The 25,188-nt window shown below is 41.6% G+C and overlaps 1 protein-coding gene across 1 annotated transcript in view; it reads right to left on the bottom strand.

Annotated features, from left to right (window-relative positions):
* pjvk (pejvakin) overlaps nucleotides 1–20,447 on the bottom strand; it is a 35,272-nt gene extending 14,825 nt beyond the window's left edge. The window contains exon 1 of the mRNA XM_038721546.1: nucleotides 20,237–20,447. Within this exon, the coding sequence (XP_038577474.1) occupies nucleotides 20,237–20,447 (211 nt within the window). The remainder of the gene's footprint in view (nucleotides 1–20,236) is intronic.
* Nucleotides 20,448–25,188: the final 4,741 nt, after the last annotated feature.

The following is a 25,188-nucleotide window of genomic DNA, read 5'->3' as shown; positions in this document are numbered from 1 at the left end:
CAGCAGAGGATGTACTTCCTGCGTCAGCTCAGGAAGCTCAACCTGCCTAAGGAGCTGCTGATCCAGTTCTACACAGCCATCATCCAGTCTGTCCTCTGCACCTCCATCACTGTCTGGTTTGGATCTGCCACCAAAAAGGACAAGGACAGACTACAACGGAAAGTCAGGACTGCAGAAAAAATAATTGGTGCCAACCTGCCCTCCATTCAGGACTTATACATTTCCAGAGTCAGGAAACGGGTAGGAAACATCACTGCAGATCCATCTCACCCCGGACACAACCTGTTCCAGCTCCTCCCCTCTGGTAGGCGCTACAGAGCACTGTCCGCCAAAACCAACAGACACAGAAGCAGTTTCTTCCCACAAGCCATCACTCTGATGAACAGCTGATTTCTGACTTACAGTGTCAGGTACAATTCCTGTGCAATAACCCAGTAACTCTGCCTCTAATCAGCCACCTGTTTACTGGTTACCACTTATTATTTATTTATTCACCATTCTCTATTTCAGTACTGTTCATACTATGTCATATTTTTGTCACGAACCCCCGGTCGTGACCCTGGCCTGCCTGTTGCCCTGAGGCTGCTGGTGGGCGTGGTGATCTGAGCTCCAGGTTTTCCCACCTGAAGCACATCCACAATCAGCACACCAGGGCCTCTGCCTGCAATCAACACGCCTTTAAGAGATCTGCCAACCTTCCAGTCCCCGCCGGATCGTTGTACCTAACCGTACGAACACGCCAGCCAGTTTGTCTGTCCTAGTTTCAGTATCTTGTCTGAACCTTTGTACTAGTGTTTAACTGCTCTCTCTGTCTTGACCTCAGGAAACCTGCACATGCACCACGCGGATTCCCTCCTGTGCCTCGGAATCATCTAAGCTCGGGGACCAGAACCGCAGGCCCTCAAAACGACCACCTCACCCCCAACCTCTCCCAGGTCACCCTTGAGCTCAATAAACCACTTCTGTGCATTTCTCTAAGTCTGCATTTGAGTTTCTGGCCCCTGGTGCTGACAATGTTATGTACTGTATACCAATACACCTACCTCAGGTCATAAGGTCATAGGTCTTATTTATTTTTTCCATCATCCTTTGCACTATGCTCCATCACACTGTGTACATGTGTACATATATGCATGTATGTGTATATCCACCTTCAACATGTACATAATGAGAATAGTTTACTTTTGCATCCTTCGCACTCTGATCACTGCACTGTTTGTCAATATGTCTATATTGTTTTGTTCATAGTGCGTATATTAGTGTTGTCTATTCTGTAGTTTGTGTCTGATATTATTTTATTATTGTGTTATTGTATGAGTAAGCACATTGTGAGCAATGTCAAATTCCTCGTATGTGTAGACATACCTGGCAATAAAACTGATTCTGATCATTTTGATGGTAATTTGTTACTTTCATCACTAGCAAACGTAGCTACCTACTTAGCATACAGCTAACTGTTGCTACGAGTGCAGGCTGGTGTAGGAGCCGATAAGTAGTAGAGTAGAGACGATAAATTTCTGAATATCTAGCTTTAGGTGAGCTGGAAAACAGCAGCGCGAGCTGTGTTTTGTAGTGGGACAACCGTGTGGATTTGTGCATTTTATATCAAATAAATTTGGAGCTACTCCAAATTCCCCTTTTCCTCTCCCAGAGAGGAGCAGGGGGGGGTTAAAGATCAACTTCAACAGACTGCTAAAGAGACCCCAACAGAAAGGGGGTGGAAAAGTTGCTTTCTCTAAGTGCTATCCCTGATCATAAAACTGGCACCTTTTTGATCTACGAAGATGATAACGCGGTGCCTGACTGTTAAACTGACAAAGGGACTTTATCCAGCGATTAGCATTTCCCTAAACAGCCTATCAGAATCTCCTTGGATGGGATAGGAAATCCTAAACTGCCTAAACAATTCCTTTAGAAATGATGATAAAGAAATGTCATAATATACTCTTAATCGCCAGCTTGAATTTAAGGCTGAAAAACTAAATTCCCCAGTTCCTAAGGAGAGATGGTCTTGGATTAATCTAAGCATTCCTCATGTAACCTGAGCTCCCCCAAGTGGACGAAATAAGTATTACATACCATGTTGGAAATGCCGTTAATGTATAAATATCCTGACCAATAATGTGACAATTGTTTTCTGTTACCAAATGCTTAACTTAGAATGGTACAACTGTTTGACCATTGAGGTTTGATTGTGGAAAATATTTGATTATAATACGTGCAAATAGATTTCTTTTCTTTTAGACATTAAAGCTTAGAAAGGCAGTCCCTCTGGAAACCTGAAATGCCCCCTGGGGGAACCACGCCCCAGACAACAAAAGAGCGACACACGATGTCGCTCTCTCTCTCTGCTCTGCTCTTCCCCTCGTGCCCTGGTCTTCTGCTCTGCTCTCTGCACGCCCTAAGAGCTACACACGCAAAGTGCCGCGACATCGATTTGTCCCTCGTATAACAGCAACTTTATTTTGTTTTATTTTCTTTCTTTCTTTTGTTTTGTTAAAGTTGTCAGTCCGTTAAGTTACACTGGACTAATTCAGGAACGACCAAGTTGCCTTTTAAGCTTGATCGTCGAGCCAACTTCACCGAGGTCAGACCAAGCCACGTGGTCTCGCCAGCGGCAACGAAGGAAACCTGAAAACAGCCGAATTGCCAGACGGAGGATGGCGTTTTCTAGAACCGCGGAGAATCCCTAGCAAAAAGCCAGGATTGGGGATTCTGTGTTCAGGGATGTCCCGTAATGTTGATATTTCCTTTTAACTCCTAAACTCATAGCTTACTTTCATTAGTTCTCCTCTGCCGTATGAGTCAAATGCTTCCCACAATGTCTATGAAGATTCTCAGTCATCCAGGTCATAGTTATCCAACGAAGGTTAAAAATCAAGGGCAACTGGACTTGGTTGAAGATACTGGAAGACGTTTCGTCCCTCAGCCAAAGGACTTCTTCAGTTCTGACTGACTGGCAGGGAAACTCAGCTATTTAACCTCAGTTGGGTCGTTGGCCCGGGTCATCGATACCGCTGGTTCGTTAGTGTTCCTTGTTGCTGTGACGACAGTCGTTACAGTCGTTAACAGTCGTTAACCTTCGTTGGATAACTATGACCTGGATGACTGAGAATCTTCATAGACATCTTGCTTATCATTTTGGGATGAACACCCTCAGATTGGTACGGGAGTATGAAAGGACAGCCAGGAAAATTGCAGACTACAGGAACCATCTACGATTCAACCTGAGATGCCGACAACACAAACTTATTCCCAACAGCCTACACTTAGGCTCCACGGTAAAAGGACACAGGGCTGGAATAATCCTGGAGAAAGCACAACACCAGCTACTGAACCAGAGAGTGAGACAGATACACTTCACAATTGAACAAAGAAATGGACAACATACACCACAAACTAGAAACATATCTGCCCAGTACAGCACTGGGAAAGGTCATGGACTTCATCAAGAAAGCACAGCTATCCCAGCACAACAAGAGCAAAGAAAGACAGACCCGGAAATTCCAAAACCTACAGTCCAGAGCGAGCTGCACCAACAGAACAGGAGAATTGTCTTGGAGGAGAAAGGACAACAACCCCACAACACTTGAAACAGACAACAGATGGGTGAAAAACCTGTCAGATAGGGAACTCACCCAACCAGAGAAAGACGTTCTGGCCAAAGGATAAAACTTCGCCATTACACCACAGCAACTACCTATAGTAGACCTCATCACAGCCACAGAATCGGCCATTAGGAAAAACAAATTAACAGAAACAGAAGTGAAACAGCTCAGTCTAAAGGTATCTGCAGCCCTTTCTAATGCGAAGGCATTAGAAAGGGCTCCAACCTCACCATCCAAGAAAGGAAGGCTGTGACATCTCTGAGCAAGGATCAAAACATCACTATCCTACCTGCTGACAAAGGAAGATGCACGGTAGTACTTAACACAGCTGACTACCAGAACAAAGTCAACACACTACTAATGGACACAAACACGTATGAGACATTGAGACGAGACCCAACCAGCGGATACAAGAAAAAGGCCATAGAATGTCTACAACAGTTACAGAAGGACAACACCATCACCCGTGAACAATATTACCGTTTGTATCCTGGAGAAGCCATTCCTTGCATTTATGGACTACCCAAGATACACAAAGAAGGAGCCCCACTCAGGCCGATTATCAGCAGCATTAACTCGGTCACCTACAACATTGCCAAACACATTTCTACCATCTTAGCTCCATTGGTGGGAAACACGCCTCACCACGTCCAAAACTCTATTGACTTTGTAAACAAAGTTCGAGGACTAAAACTGGATCCAGATGAAACCATGGTATCCTATGACGTGACTTCTTTGTTCACCTGCATCCCCACCATAGAGGCAGTAGAAACCGTTAGGAAACGGCTAACACAAGATAACACCCTGGACAACAGAACTAGACTCAGCCCTGACCAAATCTGCAAATTACTCGACCTCTGTCTAAACACCACCTAGCTCACCGGTACCCCCGATTGTGGCAAACATCTACATGGAAGAAGTGGAGAATAAAGCCCTCAACTCCTTCAGAGGAACAGCACCGAGCCACTGGTACAGATATGTGGACGACACCTGGGTCAAAATTAAAAGCCAGGAAGTGCAAGCCTTCACAGAACACATCAACTCTGTGGACAGTAACATCAAGTTCACACGAGAAGATGTTCACAACAACAGTTTGGCCTTCCTGGACTGCGCTGTACACATTGAAGAGGACAGGAGCCTGCAGATTGGTGTTTACAGAAAACCCACACACACAGACCAATACCTACTGTTCGATTCCCACCACCCACTGGAGCACAAGCTAGGGGTCATCAGAACACTGCACCACAGAGCGGAAAACATACCAACAAGCGCCCAAGCCAGAGAGAAGGAACAGAACCACCTGAAGGGGGCACTTACAGCCTGTGGATACCCTAAATGGACCTTGGTGAAAACAGCCACAAGATCCCAGAAGAACAAAACTACAGGGGAGGAGGAAAAGAAGGTCAAACACAACAACATTGTGATTCCATACGTGTCTGGAGTATCAGAGAAACTCAGGAGGATTTTCAACAAACATAACATCCATGTGTTTTTTAAACCCAAGAACACACTAAGACAGATGCTGGTACACCCCAAAGACCGCACACCCAAACACAAGAAAAGCAATCTAGTGTATGCGGTCCAATGCAGTGAGGAATGCACAGACCTGTATATTGGGGAGACTAAACAACCACTACACAAACGCATGGCTCAACACAGAAGGGCCAACTCCTCAGGTCAAGACTCTGCAGTCTACTTACATCTGAAGGACAGAGGACACTCGTTTGAGGACCACCAGGTGCACATTTTAGACAGAGAAGATGGATGGTTTGAAAGAGGTGTCAAGGAAGCCATCTACACCAGGGTTGAGAAGCCGTCATTGAACAGGGGAGGGGGTCTACGCCACCACTTATCCCCCACTTACAATGCTGTCCTTTCATCACTTCCCAGGAAACTCAACAAACGTAACTTATTGGCCTCTGGTGAAGATACCAACGATGGTCGTTCAGTCTTGGCCACAGGTAGTCTTAACGACTGTAATGACTGTCGTCACAGCAACAAGGAACACTAACGAACCAGCGGTATCGATGACCCGGGCCAACGACCCAACTGAGGTTAAATAGCTGAGTTTCCCTGCCAGTCAGTCAGAACTGAAGAAGTCCTTTGGATGAGGGACGAAACATCTTCCAGTATCTTCAACCAAGTCTAGTTGCCCTTGATTTTAACCTTCGTTGGCTTCCCACAATCGAACCTCCATTTCTCATTGTTCAGCCATTGTTTATTTTCCCTGTATTTAACCACCCGTTTATATTGCTTTAGTTAACGTTAGTTAATAAATTCACTGTAATCAAGAAACTGTGTGTGTTGCCTATTTCCAAGTCCCTGCCAAGAGCATTGACCCTTTAGATATGAGACTGACTGATTGATTTAAGATAATTTAGTGATTATTAACTAACTGATCACTAGTAATAATTGTATAATTATTAAAAGCTACCTAGAGGTCCGGAGACTCTAGGATTATAACAACTCCGGTGGTGCCCTGAAACGAGGAATAATTTTTTGATTTTATTAAAATTCATAATTGGGTATTAATTCTCATAAATTTATTAAAATTCATAACTAATTTAGCCATGCTACAGTTTTCTAACGCTAATATTAGGTAAGACAAAAATTATAAAGAGTCGAATTGTCCAAAAACGTTCTCTGAGCAAGCCTTTCTTCATGATATAGCTCTGGTGAACTGGCAACAAATAAATTTAATACCCTCTGTTGATGATGCTCTCACCTTTTTCTATGATAATTTAATTTCAACAATAAACAAACATGCTCCGTTTAAAAAACTCAGAATAAAAAATAGGGACAGTCCCTGGTTCACAAAGGATCTGGCTGATTTGTTACATGAGCGAAATAAACAATGGTCAGTTGCCAGAAAAACCAAGTCTCAATCCAATTGGCAGCGCTTCCATGAACTTAGAAACAAAAGCACTTCATTTACTAGAAAATCTAAATCTAGTTATTATTTAAAACTAACCACAGATAACTTTAATGATCACTCCAAGTAAGACAATCAAAAGATTACAAAATAAACCAGCATCCAACCTCCCCCAGAAATTGAAACAAAATGATTCTTACATTACTGATAAAAAGGATATGTCAAACTTATTTAATAGTCACTTCAAAAAGGCTGGTCACATCTTTGACTCATCACAGGTTGTTCATGAATCACCTGAATCAAAAATAAATCAAACAAACTTATATATCCCTAGCTCTAATTCCAATTTTAACTTTACACCTGTGCTAATGTCTGATGTTTTGTGTGCTTTGCAAACATTACATCTGCAAAAGTCTGCAGGGCCTGATGGATTCGATCCTTTTTTCCTTAAATTAGCTGCACCAATTATTGCACAACCCGTTACTGACATTTTTAATCTGTCAATTGCTTCAAATACATTTCCTGCTTTGTGGAAACAGGCCTTTGTCATTCCCTTACTTAAATCAGGTGATCCCACAGACATGAACAACTACAGACCTATTTCAAATCTTACAGTTCTAGCAAAAGTGTCTGAGTCATTGGTGTCTGTCCAGTTCAAACAGTTACTTCAAACAAACAATATTCTTAACAATTTTCAATCTGGCTTCAGGGCAGGACACAGTAAAATCACAACAACTTTAAAAGTAATAGATGATGTTAAAACAGCAATTGAAAGTAAACATGCTTGTTTTGCATTGTCTATTGACCTGACAAGGTCGTTTGAAACCGTTGATCACTGTCACCTCATCAACATCATACAAAAACGTGGCTTTAGTACAAACATGGTTAGTTGGATAAACAGCTACTTAACAAAACGCATTCAGTTTGTTCGGTTTGGCCCTGTTTTGTCTGATGTGGTCACACTGAACAAGGGGGTCCTACAAGGGTCTATTTTAGGGCTCTTGTTCTTTTTAATCTATATTAATCAAATCTGTGATCAGCTTAAATTCTCCTCGTACCATATGTATGCAGATGATACAATTCTATATTTGTCAGCGCCCTCTCTAGATGCAGTACACTCAAATCTTCAGACTGATTTTATCACTTTACAAAATGCTCTTTGTGATTGCTAGCAAAACCAAAGTTATGTTGTTTTCTCATAAGTCTGCTGTAACCATTCCTCTGTAGTGAAACAACGGTGTGGATTTGTGCATTTCATATTGAATAAATTTGGAGCTACTCCAAATCCCTCTTTCCTTTCCCAGAGAAGAGCAGGGGGTGTTAAAGATCAACTTCAACAGACTGCTGGGGAGACCCCAACGGAAGGGGGTGTGAAAGTTGCTTTCTTTAAGTGCTATGCCTGGGCAGTTGATCGTAAAACTGGCACCTTTTTGATCTACGAAGCTGATAACGCGGGGCCTGACTGTTAAACTGACAAAGAGACACGAACCAGCGATTAGCATTTCCCTGAACAGCCTATCAAAACTGCCCCCCCCCCACACACATATGTAACCGTGGTAACTGATCTGGGTCTGTGTTTCATTACCCCATCAAAGGGATACTCCTGGTCTCACCCACTTGTGACATAACCCAGGAAGCCGAACTTTAAATAACCAAAGACTGGAGTCTCCAAAGACTCAAAGCATTTAATTAAGTTTAATTAAATATTTAGTTACTTGATTACATTTGCCTCTATTTGAGTAGTTATGTTACCATGTTGTTGCTATCTGTTGTTGATATTAGTGCTGAAAAGAATCTAAATAAGTTACTTTTGCAGTGTTTTTATTTTAAGCAAGACACTCCCTCATCTAATGTAATCAATGCTTGTTCATAATACTTTCCTACAAAATTCCGAATTGCCAGACGGAGGACGGCGTTTTCTTCAGTCAGACACGGAGAACCCCGGAGAATCCCTAGCAAAAAGCCAGGATCGGGCAGCTAGTGTGGGACCCATGCAACAAGCCAAAGCAGGCCGACAAGCCGTAAGACCTAACAACATTCTGTGGTCAGAGATGTACCGAAATGTTAATATTTCCTTTTAACTCCTAAATTCATAGCTTACTTTCATTAGTTCTCCTATGCCGTATGAGTCAAATGCTTCCCACAATCGAACCTCCATTGCTCATTGTCCAGCCATTGTTTATTTTCCCTGTATTTAACCACCCTTTTATATCGCATTAGTTAGAGAATAAATTCACTGTAATATAACCAAGAACTGTGTGTGAGACTGAGATATGAGACTGACTGACTGATTTAAGATAACTGAGCGATTATTAACTAACTGATCACTAGTAATAATTGTATAATTATTAAAAGCTACCTAGAGGTCCGGAGACTCTAGGATTATAACAACTCCGGTGGTGCCCTGAAACGAGGAATATATTTTGATTTTATGAATATTAAAATTCATAATTGGGTATTAATTCTCATAAATTTATTAAAATTCATAATTAATCTAAGCATGCTACACCTCCTATTAAAACTCTGGATGGTGATACCATAGAAGTCGTAGACACATAATATCAAACATACATAAACATCACATTACATATTTGTTAAAAAAGCAAAAATTCTAGGTTTTTTGTATAGATTGAAAACATGGCCCATGGTCTTGGAATGATCTGCAGCTCAAGTTGAAGTTGAAGTCTCTTAATTCTGTATCCAGTTTTAAACAAAAACTGTCACAGGTTTTAAACACATCTTGCACCTGTGAAATTTAGTCAAATTATAATATGTTTCAATTTCATTGTGCTGTTACTTTTATGAATAATGTTGCTGTACATGTAATGCCTTGTTTGCACCTTGCACTGTGTGCTGTTTCACATCTTGGCCAGGACATCCTTGTAAAAGACATTAAAAATCTCAATGGATTTCTTTCCTGGTAAAATAAAGGTAAAATAAATAAAAATAAAAAATGTAGGTGTGCCGGTTTAGTTATTCACCATCTAGGTTTATTATACTATGTTTACACCTGTCTTTACACCTTGTATCTAATCTGTTTGTGTAATTATTTTGTGTCTGCAGGCGTTGTTTGACTGTATGTTACTCTTTTACAAATGATGTAGCTGTGTGTTTGTAGTTATGAGAAAGACATTTCAACGTTAGTGTACATAAAAAAGGATGGCTAAAGGTCCCCAAGTATCTGTGTTTCTGGTATATAAGCTACCTATAATATAGTTTGACATTGTTCGTAGCTAAACCTACTGTGTGAAAACCTTTTACTGTAACTGGTGCTGTTATGCCATTACTTATTTTACCAGAAGTAAAAAATCCCATATGTTTTATTTCTACTGCGCCCTCAGCTCACCTGCAGTCTTCCAACACCCTGTGCTTCTCACCAGTACACTGATCAGACCATGCTATAGTGATGGCAAGTTTGAATCTTTTGACAGAGTCGTTCATTCAAATCTCATTCATTAAAATGAACTAATCTTTTTTTGAGTCATTTCGTTCATTACGTTCATTTGAACTAGGCTGGTTATTGCGGCGCTGCAGCCCTCTAGTGGGCGATTAAAAAACAGCGCTGCTCTCAAACAAGGAAGGCTACCTGGCTTGCTTTATTTGACAAAGTATAATGCACAAATTCACCTCTTGATTACTGTATATCATCATTATATCTATCCCCCTGGGCCCACAACCAAATTCAAACCATGTAAAAACCTCAGAAATATGTTGTCAATATGTAATCACCACTACTCCGGCTAAATCCTTCCATTTTCACAATCTTTCCCAAGTAGTATACAACCAGACCAGCCATATAAAGGCTTATGTATATACTAATTACTATCATTATCTCCAAAGTGCTCATTCATACAGTAGCCTAACGTCCCTATCCATGAGTAAAATATTACTATCAGATTTGCAGTAAATATTTTGAAGTAATAAGCTTGATACACTATATGAATAAACACGCTCTTATTAAAATTCAACCAATTTAATAATAATCTGGATCAACCCACCAAGTTCTTAAAGAACTCCAGCACAGAGAGAGGAACAAAGAAATATTACACATATAAACGCAGCAGTTTGGCAGTTCTGGACGCAGAATGGGCTACATCAGGTCCGGATTCTGCAGACAGAGAAACACACATGAACATATCGCTCTCAAACACTGCAGGTTGTTCACCAGTCACGAGCTGTGAAACAACAGCACGGCTCTGTTGGTAAATAAAAAGGAAAAGTTATGTTGCGTTCTCTGGCGGACCTGGATCAGCTGTTAGCTGTTTACAGGGCTAACGCTAACGTTGCTATGTGGCTGTGTTTTAATGTTTTAATGACTGAGTCCATTTGTTTTGGAGAGGAGACGACCTCTGAGGTAATTCGGCTCCAGGTAGAACCCTTTCAGGGCTCTGAAGTGGAGCGGACCCACAACAACTCTCATCAGCTGTTAGCTGTAATGTCAAACACTAGCAGGACTAAAGTTACTGCGGCTGTGTTAAAACTGTAACTTAGCAAAACATCACTGCGCTGTAATAACGTTATGCTTTATTAAATGTCACAATAGATATTAGATATAATGTCAGTCCAGTGACTGTTACCTGACAGCCGACCTGCCTCTCATTCTCCGGCGCTGGCAGTCACTCAGCCTGCCGAGTGAACGAAAGACTGAGGAGGACCCATGTGAGCGGTGAACGATTAGTTCATTCCTGCTCCACAGTAGCTGTCACGTGACAAATAAACGACTCAGACCTAGAGACCCACAGTTGAGAGTCGTGAACTAATCAATTCTGTTTCCTGTGCTGCTTGCTTACCACAGCCCTGTAGCTGAGCTGTCAAGTGACAAATGAACGACTCAAACAGACCCACAGTTGAGAGTCGTGAACTAATCAATTCTGTTTCCTGTGCTGACGGAGCCCATGCAGCTGCCGTGTGACGAGTGAACGTAAGAGTCCAAGATCCTTCACGCAAGCGTGAAAATGAATGAATCACTCACTGAGACAACACGTTCCTCCCGAGTCATATACACAATTAGGTCTTATGAACAAAACGTTCTTTGAACGACACAACACTACCATGCTGGCTGGCCTGGATTACAACCACCGTGTCCACAGACCAGCCAGGAGAAAAGCTGATGACACAGTTCAGTATGTTGCATTATGAGTATTCTTGTGCATTTTACTCAATACATTTATAAGTGATGAGTCAAAAAATATTAAACAGTATGAGGAATACTGATAGATGGTGCTGATTTATTGTTATTGATTGCATTTTATGTGGAAATAGTTTCCTAATTACTCTATAAGAGAACAATGTCAGGTGTTAGAAACTTTTCACTAAGCTGATCCTCCTTTCTGTATTATCAGGTACAGCAAAGTATACAACAAAAAGTCCAAGAGGTGGAGCTTGTACTCAGTGAAGGTGGAGAAGGAATACAGTTACATCGCAGACCTCCAGAGTACCATCCTTCTCCTCCTCCGACAGTTGTCTACTACTGAGGAGATGCCTAGAATCCCCGTCAACATGGGGTTCAGTCAAGTGTCCCTGCCCCAACTGTGTTGCTAGCTACAGCAAAATATAAATCAGAAAGTATTATGGTTTTAATATTTGAAAAAGAATGAAAACATTAACCAGAACAGGGAAAAATATCTTTGTATTTTCTCTACCCTCCTGGGCATAAAAAGAAAACAAATCACAGGTATTCATTCACACAGTGGAGGGAATTATTTGTGTAGCAGTTGGTGACATTACATCTTACACCCTGCTAGGATTAAACCTCTGTATTGTCCTAGTGGATCAGGATAACAGTTGCATATCTTCCAGAAACAGCAACTCAGTATCACGACTCTGTGTCTAAGTGCTCCACATTGTCACACTGCAAACTGTCTGTATGCTGCCTGACAGAACTGTCTGTTACTCTGTCCTGGGTCTGGAAGATCAGATGTGTGGTGCATGGAAACACTGTAGTCTGAATGTTGTTCACAGTCCTCAGATTCTGGCCTGTAAAGGAATATATAGTTGTTAGAACCTCAAATTGGAAAGATCGGTGTAATTGCACAGAACATTCATCAACCTGATCAGATATTTTTATTGAACAGGGGTTTGTTGTTCTCTAACAGGACTTCTGTGTCTACATTATACACCTGGTCAATGTACATAACACAGATGAGCCGATGGCTGAAGCAGAGCTGTAGTTAGTTGTAATAACAATAATGATGGATTATATTTATAAAGCACTTTATTTTTGACAGTCAAAGGGCTTAGGGGGAAACACCAGAGAAACTTAGAGACAAGTACACTGGGAGATAATAGACTAATATTAAAATATATATGTATAGATATACCTGTTCATATGCTGTTGATGGAGTGTGAAGCTCGACGCAGGTCCTAGAAGATGTGCTCCTTAGCTTGCACCTCGTCTTCCCCGTCCTGCCTCTTCTTCCTCGGACCCCGGCAGCCCTCCTTCCTCTGCTTCGCCTCGACCCCGGGCCTGTCCTGGTTTGTGATTGGCTCTGGGGTGCAGTCCTAATCAGAGACAATAATGCTGTCACCATGGAAGCTCTAACATGCAAAACAACGTACATGTTATGAGTCTAACACGAAATTCACGTTGGTGTAGTGTAACTGATGGAAACGGGGAAATGCGTATCAGCCTGTTTTTAGCTTTGCCCAGTGTTACTGCAGCTGTTAGCACAGCTATCTGTTGCTAACAGTTAGCTAGCCAACTTGTTACTGATTAAAACTCGGTCTTTTTAAACCTATCCAATAATAACATGTTAGCTTGATAGTGAGTACTAACAGCTGGATTAGTTGTTTATTTTCATAATGATAAAGTTAGATGTTTTCTTACCCCTGATGTGAGCCGCTGCTCTCCGCTCATCACACTGTCCTCGTCCTCCTGCGGTGTCGGCAACGCGCGTTCACATGTTGTGGGGGCGTGGCTTCGGAAGGAGCCCAAAAGGGAGGGGGTGGCAGTTTCTCTATTGGAGACTTCTAAAATCTAGCAGTTTCTGGCTAGTTTCTCAAACTTACCTACCCTACCTTTAAGCGTGTCTTAAAGGGATATTGAGTTTGTAACACAAACCCATTTTGTACAGCTAAACCCGCAGAACTTTATTTAAAAAGATCCCAAAATGTCCACAGAGTCATGGTTTACTCTAAAGTCCTGTTTCTTGTTAGGGCCCGAGCACTATTGAAACTGAAGGGATTTTTTTTCCTTTTTTTTTCTGCAAAGTAACCTCAAGTTTGGGGGACTAAACATGCTTGAAAACTCACCAAACATAATATAAACAAACATAATTCAGACGCTACTGAGCAGCCCCCCAAACTTTGCAAATAATCCAGACGTGGTGACGTGGCATCCAAAATCGATGATTCGCCACAAAACACGAAGATGTTAGAACTTCAGTGTACATGCTCACATCTGTACCAAATTTGACATGTACAATAACAGTCCCACCTTGAACACATCCATATGCCAATATTCACTCAAAGTCATAACGCCACCTGCTGGCAACAGGAAATTACACGTTTTACGCTATGATGGACTACTCCTAGCAGGTTGGCCATATCAACTTCAAAACTGTCCCAGACCCTTAACACATTGACGCTGCCATGTTGTAAAACTTGTGAGTTTTTTTTAAACGGCGTGATGGTGGCGTGGCGGTGAAGTTACAGGCTTCACCATGACACAAGAAGTTGTTGTAACATGACTGTACATGCTCAGATCTGCACAAAATTTAACATGTTTGACAAGAGTCCCACCATGAACACATGAATATGCCAACATTCATTCATAGTCATAGCGCCACCTGCTGACAACAGGAAATGACCTTTAACAAAGCAGCCCCTGTGGCACGTTTCATCTACATGTATGAAATTTCGGTGGCACATGCATCATGTCCAGACATACCAAAAATGCTCTTGGAGCGATGCCCTAAACTGAACAGAAAGTAGGCCATTTTTAATTTTATGGTAATTTTTGGATTATTTACACACTCCGTACTTTAACAAACTTCTCCTAGGGATTTTTTCCGACCGATTTCAGATTTGTGCTGTGCAGCTTAAACCCATTGTCAAACGGTGACTTTTCGGGCAACGGCGTGACCGTGGTGTGGCGTCCAAATCAATGATTCGCCATAAAACAAGAAGATTTTGTAACTTCAGTTTACATGCTCACACCTGCGCCAAATTTGACAATTACTATAAAATTCCCGCCCTGAATACAGCCACATGCCAATATTCAATCAAAGTCACAGCGCCACCTGCTGGCAAAAGGAAAAGACACATTTTATGCTGTAATGTACTACTCCTAGCAGGTTGGACATATCAACTTCACAACTATCTCAGAAAACCCATAACACATTGATGAAGCCATATTGTCAAACTAGTGAGTTTGCAGTTAACGGCGTGGCAGTGGCGTGGCGGCAAAGTTAAACTCTTCGCAATGACACAGGAAGTTGTTGTAACTTGACTGTACATGATCAAATCTATACCATATTTTTAGGGCTAACCCCCAATAGTCAAAGATTCGTTGCTTCGATGGGCGGAGCCTGATTCGACTGTAAATCTCACAGTCGAAGCTTCGCAGCGAAACAAGGTTCATTTTGGCAAATAGGGGTGCTCAACTTCTGATTTTACATAGAACTACCACAGTTTTCTCCCAATAACTTAATATACAGCCTATTACAATATACATTTCAAAGTTTAATGCTGTAAACATGTAAAAAGAATAAAATTTTCAATGAATGTTTTTAAAAGTGCCTAAATAAATCCAAAATTGTAACCCTAATGGTGCTTTCAGACCAAAAGCGAAGCGAGCGTTCTGGGCAGTGAGTTTACATACAAAGTCAATGCAAAGACGCGTAGAGCCCCAACGCAAAGGAATTCGCATGAGTTGAATATTAGAAGTCGCATGACGCTGAGTCGCGATAGCCTATCAGTGTTGAGATTGTCCATACGTCACCGAGGCTTCAGAGCGTTGTGTGGAGAGGGCCAGGCAGAGCGGGGGATTGAAAATCTGCTGGCTGAGAGCTGCTAAACTTGGGGGAGAGGAGCAGGGAGCAGCGCTGCAACCATTGGACAAATAAACACCCGTAGTCGGTCGGGTTCTGCTCTGACAACTACAGTGTTTACTCGCGGGAGGATCTCGGAGTTAACCGCTTTTATTAAATTAGCTTTTTACTTTAGTTTTTGGGATTTCAACATTGATTTATTTTCACTGGAGCTTCTCAGCAGCTAGCTTCCGTGCACATCCGGTTGTTAGCCTTGTTAGCTCTGTCGGACTACAACTTCATATTTGTATAAAAACCGGACAAAACTGGACATTACTTGGAGAAAAGAAAGCGAGGAGGTTGAACTACCTGGTGAGTTCAGAAAACGTGTCTGTAACTTTATTCCAGCTATCATTGTACTTTACTGTGACCAAGTTAGCATAGCACAGACCTCGATCCAAACTCCATTCAGAAAACAAACATTTTAGAAGTTGTTGTCCTGCTGTCTTGCTGACAGACCTGACAAAGCATGAATTCATATGTTTAACAAATCTGCATCATGTTGTAAATATTTCAGCATCAGTTTAATCCGTTTATTGCTATTTAATCACAGCAAAATGTTTACTTTGGGTTCATATAGTTGTAGTAATGGCGAGTTGTGTTTATTCACGTTATCGCGTTAAAATCGCCTTGCAGCGAATGTACTCACACGAGGAAAGCATCACGAGGAGAAAATTTGCGGTTGGTCTGAATGCGGCATAACCCTAGGTTGTCAGTGCACGTGTGTGCGTGGCGAAAGAGGAGCACTTGCTGAAGAGACGGAGCCCCGGCTTCACTGGAGTTGTGCCGAGTTGACCGCACCTTGCGGGACTTTCGGATAACTTATCAGCATTGATGAACCACACAAAGAATATTATACCGTTTTCAAATAGCCAGCTACTCCAAATAGACCCGCGAGGAACCGCGGTCTTGTGTGAGTTTTGCATGCATGCCGTGCTGCCGACAGCTGCATGCACGCAAAACTCACACAAGGCCGGTGAATGACAGGCGAGAGAGAGAGAGAGAGAGAAAAGGATCTTCAAAAAACCTCAGTTTAGCTGGAAATTTACAGTGTAAGTGGAATGAATAGAGACTGCAGCTCTGCAGCAGCTTCTCAAGATTAAGGGCCTGTGTCCTCCAAAGCGTGGTGAAAACACCACCTGCTGTTCTAAAAACGCCTAGCTGTGAGGCGCAGTGTTTTTTTCGAGACACTGTGGTTGCTATTGGTGCATTCCAGTTGACATGGGAAGTCGGAATTTCCGAGTTCAAAGGTCAAAATTTCAAAGGGAACGCCCCTTAAGTCGGCTTGGGAAGTCGGGAGAACCGCACTACCCGACTTCGTGATCCAAGATGGCTGTCGGGGTATCAACAGTTAGTGAAAGCTGTAGTTTATACTGTTTATTAGCACTTCTGTGTACTTGTGACTCATATAAATATTCGTACAAAAAGTGCTGTCCAACAGCTGTCAGCAGAGGTGTTGCTATAGTGTTTAGTGTGAGTAAATACCGCACAATGCGTTTTTTTAATCAACCGCCGTATCAATAGCTAACCTGGCTAGTTGTAAACAAACAGCTGGCCGAGCGAGCTTTTCCGACTTGTTAACTGTAACGCCGTCAACTCGAGTGTGACGTCATTCCCAGCTCCGACTTCCGAGGTAAATGGAACGCAGCATATGATACATAATTTCTGTGGAGGCGATGTGTTGCAAGTAGGGTAGCCTACTTAATTTTAGTGAATGTAAAAAGTTCGTAGGCCTACTTGCTCTGGCCCTTGCTCTGCATGAAGAGAAGGCTGAAACATGAGAGCACAGACTGTCCGTACGTGGGTTCATGAGATTTTGCGGGCGAGGAAACACCTCGGCGAGTGGGCACATCGTTTCGTTCAAGATCAGATGTGCTCGGTGCAGTGTTTGTCCCGCCCCTCCTGCACTTTGATTGGACGGCTGGGTAAAAAGTGACAGTGACGAGCACAGCTTTTTTCCCAAAGTTGAACATTTTTCAACTCTCTGCAACCGGAAAAAAACGCTCAGAGCCCAGCGCGGAAAAGACGCTCAGTGCCTCATCACACTCCTGCCATTTTTACCAGCTAGTAAAAACGTGGCGCTCCCATTGGAATGAACTGAAAAAAGACGCTGGCATCAGAAAAAAACGCTTTGGTGGACACGGCCCTAAAGCGGAGCTACGGTGTGTAACCCCCCCCTGCTCGCAATTGCGGCGCACAAAAACACATGATTCGACTATCAGTCGACTATAGGCAGGACTTGACAATTCTGATTGGACTATGTAAATCCTTAGTCGGGGACAGCCCTACAAATTTTACACGTTTGATAAGAGTCCCGCCCTGAACACGTGTACAAGCCAACATTCACTCACAGTCATATTGCCACCTGCCTGCAACAGGAAGTGACCTTCAACAAAGCAGCCACTGCGGTACGTTTTACCTACATGTACGAAATTTCTGTGGTACATGTATCATGTCCAGACGTACCAAAAAAGCCTCTTGGAGTGATGCCCTAAACCCAACAGGAATTCAGCCATTTTGTATTTTATTTATTATTTTTACACACTCCCTCCTAGGGATTTTGTCCGACCGACTTCAGATCTTCCCTATCTACTCTAAAGCCATTGACGATTAAAACGTTGAGTTTTCGTAGAACAGCGTGCCCGTGGCGTGGCATCCAAAATCGATGATTCGCCATGATAGAGGAAGTTGTTGTAACTTCAGTCTACAGGCTCACATCTGCACCAAACATTACATGCTTGAAAACAGTCACGCCCCGAACACATCTATATGCCAATATTCAGTTATACTCATAGCACCAACCCAGAGGAAAAATCTTTTGCTCAAAATAGTATTTTCTTTAACTCTTGAGAAAACACTAATATCTCAGTATATCTTCTTGAGATCAATCCAGTCTGAATTGTTGCTCCTAAAACCCCTTAGGAGAAAAGGATGAGATGAAGAGAGATTGAGGTTTTGAGACTTAGGTAAGACAAATGGATACTGAATTGAGATTACAATAGGATAAATGAAAGTAACAGATGAGATCTCATCATTGTATCTTTTTGAGTTCATTAATGTCTTGCTTATTGCTCCTAAAAAGCAGTTGGGAGCTCTGGGGAGATATTTGTGAGCTTGATTGCATTACATTATTGTCTGTGCTTGGAGAACTGTGGAACTAGAGGCTTGTCCTGAGCTGGATTTGAACTCCATTCCTGCTGTTCAAAGGTCAACAACGCTGCCGCTGCGCCATCCAGCTAAAAACATGAAGGACTTATTGTCTTTAAATAAGTCAATAAGTCCTTCATAATTTTAGTAATAATAACAAATTTCCTTTACTTAAAAGAGGAGAAATACCATATCCACATTTAAAGTCCTCAAAATTCTACTCAAGTAAAAGGTATAAAAGTATTCCATAGTGAATGTACTTAAGTATCAAAAGTAAAAGTGCTTATTCTGTATGACAGATACTTGTTGTGTGTCAGTTCTTGCGTGCATTCGTTCCTTAATGAATTAATCTCTAAACATCATGTCAAAGTATTGGGTGTTCCAGTTATGCTGGCTGTGACTACTTTAACCAATTGGAAAGCATGACATTTGAAAGTGCATTATTTTCAATGTCAAAATTTATTTTATTTTTTCTCTGTAACTTAATTAATTAATAATTAATAATAAATACAATAAGGATTTGAAATTAAGGGGAGTAAAAGCCCGATAAACCCCCATAAAAAAGAAAATACTCAACCTTAACATTTGACGTAAGTAAAGTACTTGAGTAAAATAACCCCTAAGTGAGGTCACTAAGACAAAACTGAAAAATATCTTGGAGCTTTTTTTCTGATCCACATTCTGGAGACTGAAATTACACTTATTTAAGATACTGTAGAGATCTCATCTTTTGATCAGAGTAAGATAGAGATGGGTTTTTGCTCCTGAGGCCAATATGAGAAAACTGAGACATATTTGAGAAGAATCATGAGATCCCAGGAGTCATAGCTGAGTTTTCTTTGAGCTCTTTCTCTGATCTCATGGGATCTCATGGGATCAAAATCCAAGATGAGATCTCATCTTGGATTTTGCTTTCCTATGGGAAGTGCTATGTAGCGCCACAAAGAGGATACAGGAAGTAATGACACCTTTGCAGCGTCCTAAGTGCGTGGCAAATTCACAGCAACACCTGCAGAGCTCCAGAATCCTGCTAGTTGTTCATGTTCTGTGTATTATTTGATTTTCATTTCACTTCTGCCTGTCATTATTTTTCCTTTATTGGTGGATTCTGGACATTTACACTGGCCTTTTGGATTAACTTAGCTTTTTGGAATTACCTTGTTTTGTTGGACTGCTCCTTTTGGATTTGTTTGGAGCCTGAACGTCTGTTCACTATTTGTTTCATAAGAAATTATGCAACAAAGACTTCCCTGCTTCTATGTCTGCGTTTGGGTTCTAAACCTGTGTCTGAGCACACAGGACACCACATATGTCAGATTGAATGTGGGAAAATGGGTATAGAATGACACATGCTTTTTCCATGCTATTTCCATTTGACCAAGTAGTGAAACCATAAAAACATGGATTGTTGAATTTCAATATTTCACCATAAAGCAGCTTCTAGGTAAAGCTACTTAAAGGGGGAGGGACATTAGTATGTTTAAAAAAAGAAGAAGCAGAATTTAACCACACGTAACATCTCTCACAACAAAATATTCAGAAATATCAAGTTAATCCTGACATCAGGTTTATCACTGTACCTGCTGTGATCTCTTTCTCCCCTACCAGGATGTCTTTCAGTGAGAAGGGGGTCGAGGCGTACTTGTTCTTCTTCCAGAAATGCTTCTTCCTCTTCCTGGTCACGAGACTGAGTGGCTGATAGCGGTCGGCCTCGCTCAGGCCCGGGACGGGGATCAACTTCCCTGTGTCTCCAACCTGCTTCACAAAGTTCTTAGTGGCTGCTGCGAACATTTCGCGTGATGCATGAGTATCAAACCCAAACAAAACAAAAAAAATTATCTATTCAGAAACCTCCAAAGAAGACTACAGTGTTTCACACAGTGCTGGGTCTATTTGCTGGTCTTGTTTGCTGAACAGCCCTCTTCTCAATGGTAAAGCTAATTCAGGAGTGTTCTTTCAGACCTGTGAAGTGTTAAATAATGCATAGTGTAAGATAATATGGGACAAGATGTGTGTGTTAACTTGATAGGTCACTGTAGTCCTGCAGCTTCCTGTCATATGACAAATGAGGTTAAAGAAATTATAGGATCATTGTCTTACATGTTTTACATTATACATCAATTTTTTTCTCTAATTGCTGACTTAAGCTTGAATTATGAAAAGTCTATCCAGTCCTTAACAGTAGCTACCCTTTGGCTCTGCAAAACACCAAACATCTGTTTTGGCCACAAACTTTTCTCTAAAAAGCTTGAAAAATGGTCTGGATTATTTTTGTTAGGGATGTGTTTTTTGTAAGATCTAGTGTGTTTTCATTGCAGATTTTTTTAGTTTGGAGAATATCCACCTTTGACTGGGGTGTGTGTGTGTGTGTGTGTGTGTGTGTGTGTCATGGGCTGATCTTTCCTGTGGTCACACTGCTAGTCTAGTGTATACTCCCAGAAATAGCCTGTATGTTTTTAGGTTTTAAAAGCCGCATGTAAAAAGCTTTCTGCTGGGGTCAAAATAAGTCTTCCATACATTACACTCCCTGTAATTTTTACTTCTTGGCTAAAAGAAGCATGATTTAAAGATTTAAACTTTGGCATGTCTTGCCGGCTCTTGGAAACCTATTTTATTTGGTTGAATCTCAGTTTATTCAAAGTGGTGTCAGTCAGTACACACAGCTTTCAACTGGAATCACCTGGTCTAAATGAGGGGGGAGCAGTGAATTTCGTGTTAGTGTGGTGAATTTTGAGCCTCTTTCAACTAAACAGAATGAGTGAATGATACCACAAGGGCTAGATCACCAATATTAATACAGATACCACTACCATTTTTATTACTAAAAGCAGCTAATGTACTTTCATGTGGGGAGAAAGCTATTTGTAATGATTCATGAGGTGAATGCATCATCATCAGTAGGAATCTGAATACCTTTTTATTATCATACATAATGAACCGATATATTTTTATTAACTTAGAATGAGCCATTTCTAGCTCCTCTTAGATGGAAGTCGCCATGTTGCGGCACCATGTTTCTACAGTAGCCCAAATGAACAAACTGCTCTTCAGAGCACATTTTCGTTGAATATGTACAAAGAAGATGGCCAAGTAACATAAGTAGTAGTAGTAGTAGTCGTCGACTGATTTATTAGAAGTAAGAAAAGAGCAGAGATTTGGACAAATGGAGGATCACACATATTATTTAGCACAAGAGCCAACAGAGCGCGTCGGCCACTATAGCTTTTCCTACGCGCTTGGAAAGGGAGAAATGAGCGGTGCATTCATGTGGTGTTGGAATAATCAGAATCTTTTTTCTTCCTTAAATCTTTATTGAAAAAAGAGAAATAAATAGTACATGGGATAAAAAGAAGTATACAGAACGTTGATTTGTACAAAATCACGTATTGCATATTGTTAAGACTTGTGTTGGGTAATTTACTTCCAAAATGTAATACTGTATATTAGGCCTATAGATTACTAGTTACTGCAGTGTTTCCCATACGTTAATTTATTTGTGGTGGCCCGCCACAATATCAATGCTGACCGCCATAGATTGATTTTTTTTTTTTTTACTAGGCCTATTTAAAATCGTATTTTATTGCAGAGCGCCATAGCGCATTCGCGCAGCACATCCTCTCACCCGTCCCTCTCTCTTTCTCACTCACCCATCCCTCTCTCTCTGTTGCTCTCTCTCCCTCATGAACACCGCTGCACAACACAACGCTGTCAATGTCAGAGTCCCAGCAAGTTATTAGCACGCATGTAAGGAGCCTAGCTAATAAGGAGAGCTAAGTTAATGTTAGAAAACACCTGGATTTTCAAGGCTAGCATGGCTGTATATAGCTGGCAGTCAATTTCGACTGCAAGCTTTTTTCACTGCTGTTTAATTGGCACATTATTCAGTAGTAAGATGTGCCTGAATAGGTTAGTTCTAGTGATGTGCAGAGTTATATCCGAGTCTTTTTCAAAATGTTGTTTTTTCTGATTAATAGCGTCAGTGATTATTTGAATTTTCCAACAGGATCGGTCAGGATGAACTAACAGCAGCCTCGCTGATCATGAAAGTCATTCTTTAAAGCACAAATACATAGCCTATAGAAATCTATTTACGCATGATGCATCGGGGGCGCTACCGTCTTGTTAAAAGGAGCAAAGCTCTCCCGTAGTTTGCAGCCTGCCTAAAATCTTGACCATCGGATTCCAGCAACAGGAAATAACGTTACTCTTTTACTCATGGATTTGTTTTTCTGGTGCTAAAATGTTTCTCGGTGTTTGTGAATTATAAAAAAAAAAAAAAACACCACTTAATTTCGTGTTAAAATACGCCGTGACACACGTTACTGAGATTGTAACTGGTATAATATTACCAACTTTTTTTTTAGTAATGCGTTATATTACTGCGTAACGGCAAAAACCAACATCTACATTACTGTAATTGCGTTACTTTTGTAATGCGTGATTCCCAACGCTGGTTACGACTCAGCTCGGAAGGGGAAAGGGAAGCAACATAAACCAGATGGTTTTGGTATAGTAAAGTTTTTTATTAATACAGAGAGTTTAACAAAAAAAGGGGCAAGTGGGTGCTGCGTAAACCACTTAAAACAACATAACAAAAGGAGATCTTTAGAAATGAGAGTATTATCTAACTAATAAAACAACATTATGAAACAACCCTCTCTGACTGCCACGAGTTAAAAACCAAACACAAAGAGCCCAGCACCCCTAAACCTAATGAAACTAAACACAAAGAAAAAGGTGTGCCCTGGCCCAGTTTCCGAGGAGAGGACACAAGTTTATACCCACCACTGATACTTTGAGTAGGGTAAACAAACACACTAAACCCCAGTTAACCGGGGTATCTACTAATTAGCTTAAACACTAGCACAAACAATTCCAATTAAGTATATCGCACAAGTAGCACAGAGGGAAGCTGATAACAAGAATGCGAGCAGCAGGATGGCACCCTAATTGAGGAGAAGCGTTCTTGCTGGCAGCTTCAGGACTGGGGGAAGTGGTGGGGCGCCGCTCCAATCAGCAGTACCAGATGCCAAGCAGGATGTAGGCGGATCTGGCAGTATCCAGACCAATCTTCAGCGAGGTGCCACACAGCCTGATTAAAGAGGTGGTATTATGCTTTTTGGCTTTTCCCCTCTCCTTTATTGAGTTATATCTCTTTTCTGTGCATGTAACAGGTTTGCAAAGTGAAAAAGCCCAAAGTCCAGCCCAAAGGGAGTTCCCATCTCCCACAGAAAGCTCTGCTCTGAACTGCCTGAAAACAGCTCGTTTGTAGTCCAGCTGTTTCCCTTCGTTCACTGTGACGTCACAATGAAAACGCATCATAAAGCTTGCCAAGCAGTTAGCGGGGGTCAGGAACCCCCCCAAACCAAGCAAGTCTGAGCGGAGGCCCTTTGATTTTAGTTAAGCCCCATTTCCACTGCACAGTATCAGCTCGACTTGGCTCGACTCACCTTTGTTTGGTTTTCCATTGTGGAAATGTTTTTCATATCACCTCACCTCCGTCGAGGTTCCAAGCGAGCTGAGGGATACTAAAATGTAACAGAGAGAATATTCACTATTCACTACATCATCTTTGCGTGCACCAGACAGAGGCCAGCAACAGAAAGTTTTATATTTTATAGTATTCGTATGGAATTTCATCACTAAATCCACATCTGAGAAGTTTTGAGGTGAGAAATCAGCTGTGTAGACTTCGAATATTTCGGAGTTGAGGAGCTCCGCAAGTGGGGGGATGCCTGTGCCAACCCGCGGGAGGGGCTGGCGAGGCCGGCCAACTGCCTGCTCACAGAGCCCTCTGCTCCCACCATCACACAGACCGCTGCAGCAACAACGGCAGAGGAAAACACAACTGGAAGGTTTTCATACCGCTTATCTGTCTTTACATTCTAATAAATGTTGAAACGTTTTAACTTAAAAAAGAGAAAGCTGTGTGGATGGTGTGTGTGTCGCATTGAACATTACGTCGCGGCAGCTGTGTGTGGCGTCGTTATGACGACAAGCTACGTACTATCTCTGGGTACTATCTGCAATGGAAAACGGAGCAGGGCTGAGTAGAGTCGAGTCTATCGATTTGCGCTATGGTAGCAGTTTTCGGGATTTCAGCATAGATCGTCAGAACACCGGCAGCAGTTCAACGTTTAGTCCTAAAAGACGATGCAACTCCGACTCTGTTTGGGCCTGGAAATACACAATCACAATCTGTAAGTATGCTTTATTGGTTGTGAATTACTTCACAGACTGTTCAAGTGCAGAGTTGTTGTAAACGTTGGCTAACACAGCTAAAGTCATAGCTATAATGCTAATGTTACACCCAATGTGAAAGCTACTGAGCAAACATTTAAATTGTTCAGCCAATTTTTATGTAAAATTGAGTTAAAATATGGTGATTTTTGTAGTGGCTTATGGTAAGATGTGGAACAATGATGTTGTGTGGTTGTGGACTTGTGAGTAACTTAAACCATCTGTTACGGTCACAGTCTGAAGCGGCTTTGATTTGGATCACACTACCTTGTTTCTTATGACCCGCCCTTCT

Source organism: Micropterus salmoides, unplaced genomic scaffold (genome assembly GCF_014851395.1).
Source record: "Micropterus salmoides isolate LMB-PRFRI ecotype aquatic unplaced genomic scaffold, ASM1485139v1 Ms_hic_scaffold_1, whole genome shotgun sequence".
Lineage (NCBI taxonomy): Eukaryota > Metazoa > Chordata > Actinopteri > Centrarchiformes > Centrarchidae > Micropterus > Micropterus salmoides.
Note: the sequence above shows the minus strand (reverse complement) of the source record. Positions and strands in the feature narration are given on the sequence as shown.